The sequence below is a fragment of the Psammomys obesus genome, unplaced genomic scaffold (genome assembly GCF_907164565.1).
Source record: "Psammomys obesus unplaced genomic scaffold, mPsaObe1.curated_primary_1811, whole genome shotgun sequence".
Lineage (NCBI taxonomy): Eukaryota > Metazoa > Chordata > Mammalia > Rodentia > Muridae > Psammomys > Psammomys obesus.
The window spans coordinates 21,929,770-21,944,067 of NW_026585797.1; the positions used below are offsets into that span (position 1 = coordinate 21,929,770).

General features: G+C 38.6%; 1 protein-coding gene across 1 annotated transcript in view; it reads right to left on the minus strand.

Moving 5' to 3' along the window:
• The window catches only part of Lama2 (laminin subunit alpha 2), a 602,337-nt gene that overhangs the window by 172,130 nt on the left and 415,909 nt on the right, over positions 1 to 14,298 (minus strand). Inside the window, exons 29-31 of the mRNA XM_055599236.1 lie at positions 13,707 to 13,841; positions 8,427 to 8,551; positions 2,557 to 2,643 (exon numbers count right to left, since the gene is read on the minus strand). Coding sequence (XP_055455211.1) covers positions 2,557 to 2,643; positions 8,427 to 8,551; positions 13,707 to 13,841 — 347 coding nt within the window. The remainder of the gene's footprint in view (positions 1 to 2,556; positions 2,644 to 8,426; positions 8,552 to 13,706; positions 13,842 to 14,298) is intronic.

Genomic DNA, 14,298 nt, shown 5'->3' on the forward strand with positions numbered 1-14,298 from the left:
GTGGTATGTGTGAGTGTGTGTGTATGGTGTGTGTGTGTGTGTGTGTGCCTGTGTGTGTGTGTGGTGTGTACGTGTGAGTGTGTGTATGTAGTGTGTGTGTGTGTGTTTATGTGAGCGCATTACTCGGGATTGAGCCTCAGGTCTTGCATGTGATTACATGCATTCTGAATCTCTTTTCTGAGTTTATAGCCGTTTGAACATGCCATCCTCCTGCCTCAGCCATCTGAGTAGATGAATTATGTATGGGTTTTTATTAGAAGGCCTGGCTTGGTCATTATCATTCTAATCTAAGATAACAAGTGTTCGGTGAAAGTATTACTTACATAAAACCACTGGAGTTATTTCTTAACATCTGCACATGAAAATGACTATATTCTAATTGGGTTCAGACTGATTAACTCTTCCTACGGTTCCTTATAAGACTAATGAAAATAAAGTATAGGGAGGGGCTTCTACATTATGGGGACAATCAAGAAATGTAAGCGGTGTTAAACCCTGACCGAATCTGCGCAGGTCATAAGGTGTTTTAAATGGTTTAAGGAGCTTTCATAAGTGGAACAAATTTATCTGGAAGGTTACAATAAAAATTGGACCAAGCCCTTTGGTTTCATTTAGCTGAATGGAAGCACTCTTTTAGGGAAATAAAACCTGATCGCCTAATATGTTAGAAATGATAAATTCAAAGCTATAATAGCATTTAAGAATTACAAAAAGCATTCAACCCACTCACGTTTGCTAGTATATGATCCCACTCATCTGTAAAGTTCATGATCCCCCAAACCCTACCGATTCTACATTAATACAGATTAGAATGATGGATTTCGGTGATCTCGCTGCTCTCAGACAGTAGCAGAGTGATCTTACCGTACATTCTTCTAGGCTTTTCTGCATGCCTGCCTTGGCAGAAAGCAGGGATTTCAGTTTATAAAGTTAGCTGCAGCATATACAGCTGCTCTATAAATTGCTGCATCGGATCCCATTGGTGTCATGATCCTGCTGGTGTTTACAAGGCCATTAAACGAACACTTCAACAGAATCCCAAAGGACATGGCAGACATACAGAAGACACACCTTATCATCTACAATCTAAGTCCAACATGATATATGCATCATCCAAATAAGTGAAGATCGTTTTGGATGCTTGTATTGGAAACTGTTGATTCTCTGCTATTTCCCAGTGATCTGAGCAGTGTGAGTGCATTGCTCTGAGTACCTATGAGAGTCCATATGCAGATCTTTGAACATGTGTCTTACAGACCTACACATTTTAACGGGCTTTGTAAAACGTACATTTCGTTACTCCATTCATTTCTCTTGCCATTAACCATACAAACATTGCAGGTTGTATGAAAGACTCGAGTAGTTGACAGAAATAATAACAAGTGGTTATTTAGTTAAAAAAAAAAAAAAACGCTAGTGGTTTCAGAAGCTCCTAGGAGACTCTGGTACAGTGTGAAAACAGACCATGAAAAAAAAATCTAAGTGTTATTTCAGGTGATTTTCAATCTTAGCTTTCTTGACCTATGAAAATTCTAGAATATAAACAAAGTCTCAAAATTTGTTTTTCTTTAAGCAAAGGATGTAGACTTTTGAAATCCAACCTCTCTTGTTAATTATTGGCCATGAGCCACCAGAGAAAGAAGGGAGTAAATTCTCAGGATAATTATGCTTTTCCATTTTCCTGTGAAGGAACCTGGGCAGGACACCAGAAGGGTCCCTTACACATCTGGTTATCAGGAAAGCAGTGTTAAGAAGGTGGAAAAGTGGGACCCAGATAGGTTGCTGCAACTAAGCTAAATCCACAAGTTGTTATGAAACTATTAAATTGCTACCAAGTATCACCATAATAGTATGTTACCGTGCAGTATCTGAAACACTGGACGTGACAGTAACCATGTGAACATCTAGCTTCCTGATCATATGTAAAAGTGTGTCTAGAAGATGTTAATTTGCTGCCTAAGAGAGAGTCAATCTGGGACTATGCTCCTTACTTAGCACTTGCATGGTACTAATTCGGTTTAACGGAACTTTCTCAGATTTTTTACTTTCTCACTGTCAGAAGTCTTTGAAGAACATCTATTGCCTACTAAAAGGGGGGATCAATAACACACCCTTTATTTTCTGGGTGGGGTGTACTATACTTGTTACCACAATTCTAGAATACAAAAGGACCCACTGGTCTAAGGCCAAAGTGCTAAGGACATGTGAAGTTATTGCTGAACACAATTAGCCAGTAACTAACTGAGAACAATGTGGCCAGTTTCTCAATTTCCATAGCCAGTGAAAGCTTTAGGAAAAAAAAAAATAACTTGACATTTGTTCTTATAAAATGATATCTGATTCTGTTTATACTAAAACGTAAGTTAAATACCAGGAAACTATTTGGGAATCACTGAGGTCTCAACATGAAGTTAGAACGAACAAAATTTAAAGGAGCAACATTTAAAGCTAGGAAAATAGTTTTGAAGCATTAATTATATAAATGGTGAAATCACAAAAACTATTACAAAAACGGTACGCTGAGCCTCCATGCTCTCCCCGTCTGACTGTCGGTACCTTTCACAGTACTGTCCTTCATATCCTCGGGGGCAGGCTGTACAGCGGTAATCGTCCACACCTTCCAGTACACAGGAGGGGCTGAAACTAAATCAGAAGAAAAAGCAAAAATGTAAAATGTTAATCGCTTATTTGATAAAATGCAGTGTTTCCTCCCACTTCCAAGGTCACTGGAACATTTTCTTGAGGGGTGATGAATATATTTACACATATTGATAAAGTTCTTATTTATAGCAAAGACAGTTAAATACTACTACTGACAGATAACAAAATTGGTTAGTTTTTGATGAATTATTAAGGTACTACACTATAAATATCAGCATTTTGGAATTTTTAATAATTTTATGAAACCTTTGTAAATATTAAGCATTCAACGAAATTATAACAGCTTTTATTAATGCAAGGACAATTTTGATGGGAACATGTGTATGTGTCTTATAGTAAACTGGGTAATACTGAATGCCTTCCACGTTAAAAACCAAACAAAAAGAGAGGATACAAATCTGTATAATTTTTTTTTTTACCTGAAATCTTAGTTCAACTTGCCATTGACAGTTCAATATACGGAGTGTGAATGTGTTTTCCACCTAGAATACAACAGGACCTTTCCCAGTCTACCAGTTTAAAAATGCTCTAACAAACTACACGAAGTAATTTGACTTAGTGTGTGACAAGAAGACAAAGATTTCTATATGAAAATGAACAAAATTAGCTCACTATTTTGTGGGCTTTCAAATAACTGTCCTGTAACCAAGTTCCCTATCACAGGCTCACACCATAGCCAGACCACAGCTCAAACCAGCATTGTCTCCTCAGCAGATAAAACTTCACGGAGCTTTAGGAAGAGAAAACTTCCTTGATTTAAAGCAGTTAACACTTTAGATATTCTGTTTCATTGCTTGAGGGTCTTCCAAATCATGCCATCTAAAGAAGCAATGCAAAATATTGCCCTCAGGCCAAGATCCAAATGGCAGCACTTACCAGGACCTTTGGTTTGGGCATCACTAAGGTTGTATCTTGTATTAGCTATGCACACATCAAATCCATACACATTCATGGTTCTTGAATAGATGTTTAATTTTAACTTTTGCAAAGTGTGCAAAGAAATGAATCTATTCCTCGTAACCTTGCTTTTGTAGCCAGTCACTTTTCTTGTCTTTCTAAGAACTCAGACCCCTGAATTCATCACTGGCACATCTCTCAAGTTTCCAGTTCTTTAACTTAAGACTCAATGCTGAAAACATGTGTGAGGGTGTGTGTCCATTGCATGTCACATTTGCATTCATACACAGGCCCTTGGAAACAGATTCTAAACATTTTAAATACAATTCTAGACTGGTGAATAGAATGATTCACAATCATTTTCGGTAAAATAATAAAGTCCTCAATAAATAAAATGTCTTAAAACACTGTATGGGAATGTGGCAGGCCCGGACAAGCTGAGAGAAACTGTTTAATTATGCTTTTGGTGATAGAGTTTAATTTTTCCTTCAAGCATGTAAAAGGGCCTTGGAAGGAGCCTAAAGGAATCACATATGCTCTAAAATTAATGTTCAGTCTGTCTTCTCACAGCTCCTCTGTACTCCTGACTCATATCTCCAGGATCACATGGAAACCCTGTGTGTCTCCTTTACTGGCCACCCTTTTCTCTTTCCCCGGGATGACTACTTCCAAACACACCACCACGCAGTGGACTACAGGGTCTGTCCTCTGAGAGACCCTCTGTGGATTCGAGCCTCCTGGAGGCCACTTCCTTCTGGTTTTTGATCCCTGATCACAGGCTGTTTCTTTACTGGATCTATGCTGCGTTCTTCATCTGTTAATGTGATTTCAAGCTCAGGTTCAGGTCTCCCCTCTAGTCTTTAAGTACTGTGTCGAGTCTTACATCTAAAGCTGATTTTCTCTTTCTCTGAAAAAAAGTGCACTTGGTTTTCCTCACTGCAGCTGCCCTCAGTGGCCTCATCACATTATCCTATGCCGTGCCACCTCCGATCTCCATGAAATTGCTAGCATTCTCCTCTCCACCCTCTTCCACATTTACTCCACTTCAGCTGCGTTAACCCAGTCTCCGCCAGCGATGGGCCAGAGTCAGTTCAGTTTCCCCTCAGCTTAGCTAGTCTTCTAGCTGATCTGTGGGTTTATTCTTTCTCTTCAGTCACGTCACTGCACCAGCCACATCTGTCTGAGGTAACTGGCTCTTACTGAAAATGGTACAACTGAATCCCCTCCCCAACCCCCTGCATGCATTCTCTGTACCTGCTTGCTTTTTCCTGAAAGTTCTGTCTCAACCTCTATATTACATTACTGTCTCTGTTCACTGTCACTAATTATTTGTCGATCAAAGGAATAGATAAAATCCTACCTCTATCCTCATAGATTGTACAATTTGTGGGACCCACAGCCAAGTGTAGGATAGGACACATGTTTTCTCTCTCATTCAGGAGATTGAGTACTTACTACTTAGTAAAAGTTTGATATCTGAAAGAGCATCTGACTGAAGTCAAGACATGATGTAAAATGCATTAGTGGCATGAAAAAGGACTAAGGCATGCTGTGCCGGACAATGACTGTGACGGAAGTGGCCCTTGAACTGGACTCTTAAAGCTGGACTGGATTTTATGTGGATCATCTTAGGCCTTAGGGAGAAGGAAGATTTCTAAGCATGTTTGGAGATGAGCCAGCGACTGCAAGCTTGGCATCACGTGGAAAGGTGCTGTGAGCCACGGTGTGCTAAGATAGACTGAAGTGGGTTCCTGATGCTACTTAGAAAGGTCTGTCCTTTCCTTGGTTGTGCATAGGAGAACACCCAAGGGTGAGAAAGTCAAGTCACACCGTTGAAGGTTTATGGTATTTGATTTGATTCCAGACAAGGGACTTAACGCTGAGGCGGTGAGCTGGAAATGACTGAGTCTTCCTTCCATTGCTCATGGAGTACACAAACTGAAGTCACTAAAATAAGACATTTCACCTCTCCGACATCTGTGCCTCAGAATCTGTTTTCACACATTTGGGGAAAAAGTCCCTGTCTTTGCCCTGACCAATTTTCCTACTTCGACTCCTAATGCTTCTTACCCTCCGTGGATCTTTTTTGTTAATTAGGCTAATATGTTCCAAGGTACAGCTGGTGAGATTAGTGGGTCATGAAAATCAGCTAAGTCTTTTTGACTAAGATTTCTCTAAAAATATCTGATAAGGAAATGGAATATATGGTAGGATACATGCATACATATTTGAGGTCCTACATATTGGCCTTTGAACACTGGGTATGACATTTGAAAAGGGCTACCTACTTACAGTTGCAGTTGAAAAATCTGATTACCATTCAGGCTAAAACAAATCAAATTATGAAATAAAACATGAATAAGAGGTTTTACTGTTTTCTGCCAACCAACCAAACTAGAATTGTAGGTATGTGTGTAATTTTCTAAAACAGGAAGGTCTTCTTAAAACACTTTCTATTTAAAGGTCTACTCTCACAATTTCATCCTTCAGCAATGACCCTTCTAGGTAAAAGCTGCCACATTTGCTCAGTCCCCTTTGAAAAAGCGATGCTGGATGCTTGCTAGCTAGTGCTTCTCTCTCCCATGGTAACACTGACAATCCTGCCCGAGATTTGGTCTCTGCTTTCTCCTGCGTTTGCTCCCCATTTTCGAGTGATGGAGACTTCTCAACTGAAGAAGTCCCATTTTGCCTTCTTTCTCTGTCCTTCCCTTGGGGAACACCTGTCTGAGAAATCCAATCTGACTTTAATTCATTTATTAACATATTTCTTCCTTCATCTGCTCCTGCAATTTTCAGATTTCCATTCCACACAGCTATTTGCATATTTCCATTCAGACAGACCTTTCACATCAATTTGAACCCATTTAAACCGTAAATTACCTGTCTTCAGCGGCAACTCTCTCCAGATTTCCCTGTGTGAGTTCATGGCTCCGCCATTTTGGGGGCAAACTGGCTAAAATCATCAGCTTTCAACTCCTGCCTGGACCATCACCCCTCAGACCTAATTAGTCACCAGTTGTGTAGTGCTGTGTGAAAGAAGTTCCTCACACTCATCCCTGTGTTCCCGTCTTGTGACCTGTCTTTCAGCTCTCATTATCTTTTGCCTGGGTTAGTGCAATAACCTTTTTAATTGGTCTCATTGCTTTTCCTCTTTGCTTGCTTCATTTCATTGCATTCGGGTCTATCATAACTGGCTTCCTAAAATGTGCTTCTGATCATATTAACTTTTGTAAAAAGAAAGAAAGCCTGCGTGTTTTAAATTAACATTGAAAGTTAAATGTAATTTCATGGACTGGCATTCAAGAATTTCTCCAATATATTCTCCACGTTCCCAGTCATCTTCCTCAGTAATGAAGAGTCACGTTTATACCCCACACTCCAAGCTCTTTTGCTTACTAGTGTTTAAGCATGCCTGTGTTTTGTTTTCTAAGCATTTGTGCATATAATTTCTCACTACTCAAACCTGTCAAAATCCTTAATCTTCTCTTGGCAATATATTATCTATAATAGTATTTCTTTTAACACATTTTTTTTTACTTTTCCACAATTAATAATAGTGTTTGTGACTTTGAGTTATGTAGCCATTTCTTTTAATGCCAAAATTTTATAGAAGCTTCTCCAGAAATGACAGGATTCTACTTTACACCTTCTGTAGCTGCAGGCATTACAGTATACCCGATAGGGAATAATTACTGATTTTTAAAATCCACATGATTCACATTTTGGTAAACAATGAAATAAATAAAATTCTTTTCTTTCAACATGAGCATCAAGGGAGAGCTGGGAAAGGAAAATGAAAAATTATATTCTGTTTCATACTCCTATGATTTTGTAGTTGAGCAATAAGATCATATATTTTATCTTCATCAGTACCCACCGCACCTAACAATTTGTTTTGCACTCTGGAAAAAATTGTACTCTTGCAAAGGAAAGGGAGCTAATTTGTACATAACTGTTTTCAGAATGCATGAAAAGCCAGAGGTGAAGAAACATGATGAGCGGACGCCAGTGGAGGTTTGCTTTGTCCACATGGCTTTGCAGCTCTTTTATTCTAAAGGTATCCAGAATTCCAATGCTAGACAAACCGCCATGACTTCTTTTCAGAAACAAGTTCTTACAGCAAAATGACTTTACCATGTGGAAACTGAAGCATACAAATCACCTAACAGAAAGTACAGAGAATCTTAGCAAAAAGGTAAATCAAAACATTGAGGGGTTTGCTTAGTAGATATGACCTAAGCTGAGGGTTCAGACAGCAGGAAAATGAGACATTTCTCCACTTCTTCCCCTTGTGACAGTGTTTCCATGGTACCATGCTCAACCCATCTGAAACGAAAGGGTCTGTGCTCCTGGCTGACACTGACTTTTTAAAAAAAGCACTTAATAGTAAGTTACCCTGGTTTCGTTCTGCTATTTTTCAATTGTTTCTTTCAGAATAATTTCCCAGCATTGAATACAACACACAAAATGAGAGGAAACAGCCGCAGATGTGACGCATGCAGACAATCCTTCCCAACTGATCACACAGATAAAGTGCAAAGCTCACACAAGACCTGTGCATTCATATAAACAAGTGGCCTGTGCACACATCGCTTGTCTTAGAAGCAAATCCAATGTCAATACTGATAGTTAGATTTTTATCAATAAGTATTATTTACTTAAAAGAGGGTTTTAGAATGGAAATGGATCATGCATTATGTACATTCTGACTTTGGTTGGGTTCTTATCTTATTTAAAACATCTGGGCCTCAAGAGTTTTTTTTTTTTTTTTTGGTCTATTAAAAAAAATCGGCAACTCATAAACAATCTTATATACCAGGCAGATGGGAACACTAATGGGAAAATATGGTCATATGTATCAGTCTTACTTGTTGCTGGGAGAAACCAGCGGACATGCACACGGTTGACAGTCATTTGCCAATCCCCTGACAATTCCATAGTAGCCAAGGGCACATCGCTCACAGAAATCACCAGCCGTGTGATGCTGACAATTCTGTAAAAAAATAAAAATAAAAATAGATAAATAAAATGAAGAGTTGCTTTCAATGTACAAGAAGTTACAATGTACTGTATCATATAGTTCCCCTGCAATGTGTACACACACAGAGAGGGAATGTATGTGAGAGACAAACAGAGAAAGAGAGAGACAAATTACAATTATGAATTCTTGAGTCAAATATTTTTAAAAGATACTTTTTCATTTAAGAAGCTGATCACCTGTGTGGTAGCTAGATTATCAATAAGGGCTTTTGTTTCACCTAAATCAATTTCTCCATACATTTTCTTTTGTTCAAACTTAGCAAATAGAAATTCAAGAGTCTCTCAAATTTTGTATTTATGAGGAGCTGGGGGAAAATGCTAAAAACCCTGGGCCTTGATGCATGTCCATTGGGAGACTCTGAATTCAAACCAAGATGGAAAGCATAGCTGTCCTGGGAGATGACACGCAGGGCGATGGTCAACCTTGTAACTATATGGTGGGCGTTATTTATCTACCTGTTGGAAAATGTGGGTGGTTCTTCAACATTATATAGAACTCGATCTGACACTGCAACTCTTGCTCAATACTTCCTTTTCACACCTGGATAATGGGAGGTATTGCACTAATATGCCTAAAAGCATTTTCATAAAGAAATGAGAAGCATTGCAGACTAAGGTACAGTTTGGGTATACCAATTCTCATCAAGCAGAATCATACCTCACAAAGAGCAATCAATATGGATGTAAGAGGAAGTTTCTAGGAGGCACTCAAGCGAGCAAAGAAAATGATAAGATAACATCTCAACTTGATGAATTAGATCTACTTTAGGAGTTTTTACTTTCTTTCTTTTTTTTTTTAAAGATGACAATTGGGAATCACACTAACAAAAATGCAACCATGAATGTTTTTTAGTAAAAATATGACAAGATTTTGAGAATTGAGAGGGAGAAGAAAGGAATACGGGGAATCTGGAGCTGGATTTCAGCTTAGTTTTGTAAAACAGGGTTTGCAATAGTCGGAACAATGGCTTACTCCTTAAGAAGAGAAAAAGAAATACTGAGAAGCACAGTTCAGCAAGAAAATAGATGCATCCCTCTCCAGCCTCACCTCTGGCCAGCGCTGCTTATGGGCACTGAGCCAACCACAAGCAAGCACCTGAAGTCCCCACTTGTGTGTGGCTCTCCCTTTCCTCTAGGACTTTTCATTTGTAAGCCCCTTGTTCAGCCAATGAAATTTCATCTTCTTACCCGGATTGCTCATTTCAACTCTTAACATCAAATGTGTTTTTCTCTTAAGCATTTGTTGGTGTCCTAAATATGGCTTAACAGCTCCGTCTATGTAGCTTAGCATAGTAACTGAAACATCATCAGCATGCAACAACTATTATAAATGACTGAATGAAAGATATTTATTCTAGGCATCATGGACAAGATGGGTCAAGATTTTTAATATGGAAAAGGACAGGTACCACATCTCATGAAAGAAGAAAAGTGGTCAGCAGGACAAAATCATTTGCTGTATCATGATGCCGATTTAAATGCCACATTCTTCCTTTACTTGGCCATCCAAAAGAATCTACATATCTTGGCAATCAAGACCTTTCCATACTTCATGGCAGCACTCTGAGAAACAGTGATTCCAAAATAAAATAAGTACATTTGGATTTTTTTTTGGTCTCAAATTATCTCACAAGCCATCAACAAAATGTATTTCCTGAGGAAGGCATTAAGATCACTTTTTATAATTACAGAAATAAAAATGCTCCGAAGACAAATTCTTCAATAACAGTCTTCAGCATTTTGGCTTGTGCAACAAAATAATTGTGTTTTTATGTAACCTAGATATAACTCTAATGACTGAACTCGGTTCCTTAAATATAATGATCACTGCCAGAAATACAGAGACCCAAAACTGTGGTTTTAATTTTCTTCAATCTGCAATTTTATATTATTTGTTTATCAAGAAAACAAGCATATTTTAACCTTGTCTGGACTGTTGATTTTTCACAGATACACTAACACGCTATACTTGTTTAAGTGAATGAAATATCCTGACTAGTTCCACAAACAAAGCATATAAATCATAAGGCTACTTTAGAAATTTTGCCATACAGCTCTTAAATATGACTAGCCAATATGTTTTGAAACAGTGTGCATAATATTTTCTCTGACATGGAAATTTTCCCATAGGGAAATTTACATACTATGTGTTTCTAATAAGTTTAAACACATTCACAGTGCTCACACATTACTGTTTTTTCAATAAATACATTAGAATATGCGAAATTTGCATGCTTGCTTTACACTCTGCATTACTGGAGGTCTATCCGTCTTCTACAATAGCCAATGAACATAACCCAGTTTTGCAGCATTTCTAACTCAAGGTGAGAAGTAAGAGAACATAATCTTACACACATAAGTATACAGGTACGTGTTAGCTACTGTGTGAGTGGCTGGTGCCTGAATTTGGGTCCTCTCGAAGAACAGCAAGTTTTCATAACCACAAGGCCCCATTTAAACTGCTTTTATGAAGTCAACCAGCTGCTGAATCATGTTTTAAGCAGTTTGTTGGGTATTTTATTGAGTCTGTATAAAAACTCTGAGAGATAGTACTGTTATTGTTATCTTTTGATAAATGCGGATCCTTAGGCACCACCAAGGTTAAAGAAACTGACTGGACTCATCCAGTCAGTGAGAACGGAAGCCAGGATTTGAGTCAAGATAGTGGCATCGCTGCAGCTTGCCCCTCCACCAAAGCTAAGGGCAGTGCAGTGGGTAATAGACATAACATAATGGAGTCCAGCAGAAGAGAAATCAGTATGCCTCTGCTTTCTCCGTTGCACCAGGAGGTTATAAGAGTTGTTTTCTGTTTGCCTCACAGGCCTGTTTCTAAGATAAAGTTGTCTGAATTCAAAAGCTGTAAGTTCCCCTAAGGACAATATAAAAATTCAAGGCATAACAATTTATATAGCTATGTGTGTTTGATGCCAGGATTTATTTGTTTCTTACTTCATCTAGGGATTTCTTAGAAAATAGACTCTCACTGAGGATTCTTAGGCAGAAAACTATCTATAATAACCAACTGAACAGAGAAAACAGTGCGAAGACAGTAACTTTTGTCTAACAAAAGTAAAATTAAACTCATTTATGAGTGCATCCAAATCAATCATATGAAGTAAATATAATCCTTTAAAAGTACATAATAGTGCATTTAACTTATGAGTTGAGTCCTCAAATTATCTGTTGGAATTTATAGCAAAGCAGAAAATAAGACAATGACATCAAAATCAAATACTAATTATTTTGGGAATTCAAGGAAAGTTAATATTAGTTATTGATTTACTCATAGTACTCATCATTTAATTGGGAACACTATATAAGATCACCGAATCTGCCTTTATCCTTTCCCCACCCTCCACCACAAGTATGTGCTATATTTTAATATCTTCACCTGATTAAAAGGAAGTATATCTGAGAATACAGAAATTGAAAGATATTTCTTAATAAGGCATGGAATAATTTTCATACTTTAAAAAATATTTTCTTTTCTTTTTATAATTTATTGTTATTTTATGTGTGTTGGTGTTTTCCCTGCACATTTGTCTGTTTGAGAGTCCCGGATTTCCTGAAGCTAGAGTTACAGACAGTTGTAACCATGAGGGCGCTGGGAATTGAACCCAGGTCCTCTGCAAGAGCAGCCAGTGCTCTTAAATGCTCAGCCATCTCTCTAGCTCAGGGATGAATTTCTTAAAGGAACTACCACCACCATATATTCAAAATGGAGAATGCAAAGGCAGAAGAAATTGAGAGGGAGCAATTGGAGGGTTGATCTTTGAGAACATGAAAATCAAAAAGAATTACATTAGTAGTTTTGTTTAGAGAGTGAAATGACATGACAGTAAAACCACTAGAAAGAAACAGGGCTAATCAGAGGATGAGTGGTTAACTTAACCATTAGAAACAATGCAAAGACAGATGTGGGAGAAACGGCGAATGGACGAGACTGGCAGTGAGGGGGAGGGACGCCCACCCTATCTTCAGGGTTAGCAACATGAAAAACATGGGAAAACAATGACTACTACTTCGAAGGGCCACAGGGTTGGCAGCCTGTAAGGGGACAGCCAGGTTTCCATTAGCAACCTGAAGAGTGAACAGAAAACAAGGGGAAGACAGGAGTTCTACATGACATTTAATTGACCTCTGACCATGACTTCTACAAGGCTCAGAGGAAAGACTTCTGAAGCCTAGAGAAGAAGATGGGACAGATGACGTCCAGAGCTATGAAGTGATTCAAGTTCAGGGGATGAGCAGAGGGACAGGGAAACCTGAAATATCAACACAGAAGACAGTAGAGTCCTGACGGCATAAGGCAAATCGTGATGCTGGGTTCCGGGAGTCAACAGGAAGATGCAATACTAGGAGTGACCTCAGTTCTAGGAGAAGCAGGTAAGTAACAGGATATACAATCACTGTACTTAAAGATGCTCATTGTAGACATATGCCAAAGGCAGAATATAAACTCTAATAGTACTGCACATCTTGTTTTAAAACACAGAAAAAACCAGAGGGAAATACTTAAGACATTAGCATTTTGTCTTAGGTTGTATTTGGGGAAACTTTTCAGTTTTGTAACAAGTTTCCTTTCTTTTCTCTTGTTTTTGGCTTCCCTCTCTTTCCCCCTCCAGCTCCCACAATCCCTTCTTTCTTCCATACCTTTCTCCTGTATTTGCAACACTGGAAATCAAAGTTAAGGCCTCATATATGCTACAAGCTATCTAGCACCCTAACCCTTTAAATATGTTGGTATAATTTCCAGATTCTATTAAAAAAAATAGAATAAAAAAACTAAAAAAAAAATAAGCAAAAAACTTTTGCTTATACTTAGAAAATAACACACCACATAATTTTTGAAACCCTGTGTTCTGCTGTGCTCTAAGCTGCTATTATTCCCCTTTATGAGAGAAACTGAGGTTTGTTTTTTTCCCCCAACATTATTTTTCACTACATCTTAAAATGAAGAACATGGCAACCATGCTTTGCCCTTGCATGCTCTATTCCAAGCACACACAGTACTCCCTGCAGATGAAGTGGCCTCTGCATGGAGGATTGCATGTTTGTAAAAGGGAAATGAGTGTGCAGGTCTTGACGGCAAAGCCACAGGTGCCCACCTGGCAGACTGAGGTCTCGGGATCACACTGGCTGCTGTGTCCGTTACACTGACAGGGAACACAGGTTCCCAGGCTTGGTCCAGGGGTGCGGCTGCCTGGTTCCGACCGCAGTCTGTAAAATCCTGTTGCACATGTCTAGAGAAAGAAGGCAATTAGGACAGCCACATTAGCATTCTTGCCTCACCGGTAAGCAAGTTCTCCACCAGTTTTAAAGGCAACCTTGGCCCACCCCTTCCCCTCCATGGTGCTCTTAGAAACGAGCACCATTTATAAGAAGTGCCAGCTTTGAAACAGTTCTGCTAGGCCCTTCTTCTGTTCTCAGATGCTGGCAGCCCTCATGTAATCATGTTTTAGCAGAGGAAAGCTTTCATTTGCATCTACTGCTTTTAGCCTATGAAAGCCTGAAAGTGTCATTTTTTGGGGGAGGTTTATTTTTAACTAACATTGTCATATGGACTAAGGAGATGTTAGTCCAATGTCCTCGGCAGCCAAAAATATGCTTCACTGTGCTTGATGGATTACTAGCAAATGTCCAAAGGATAGCTCAGTAAAACAAAATTTAAAAAATTTCATAAAATAAAAATTCATAGGT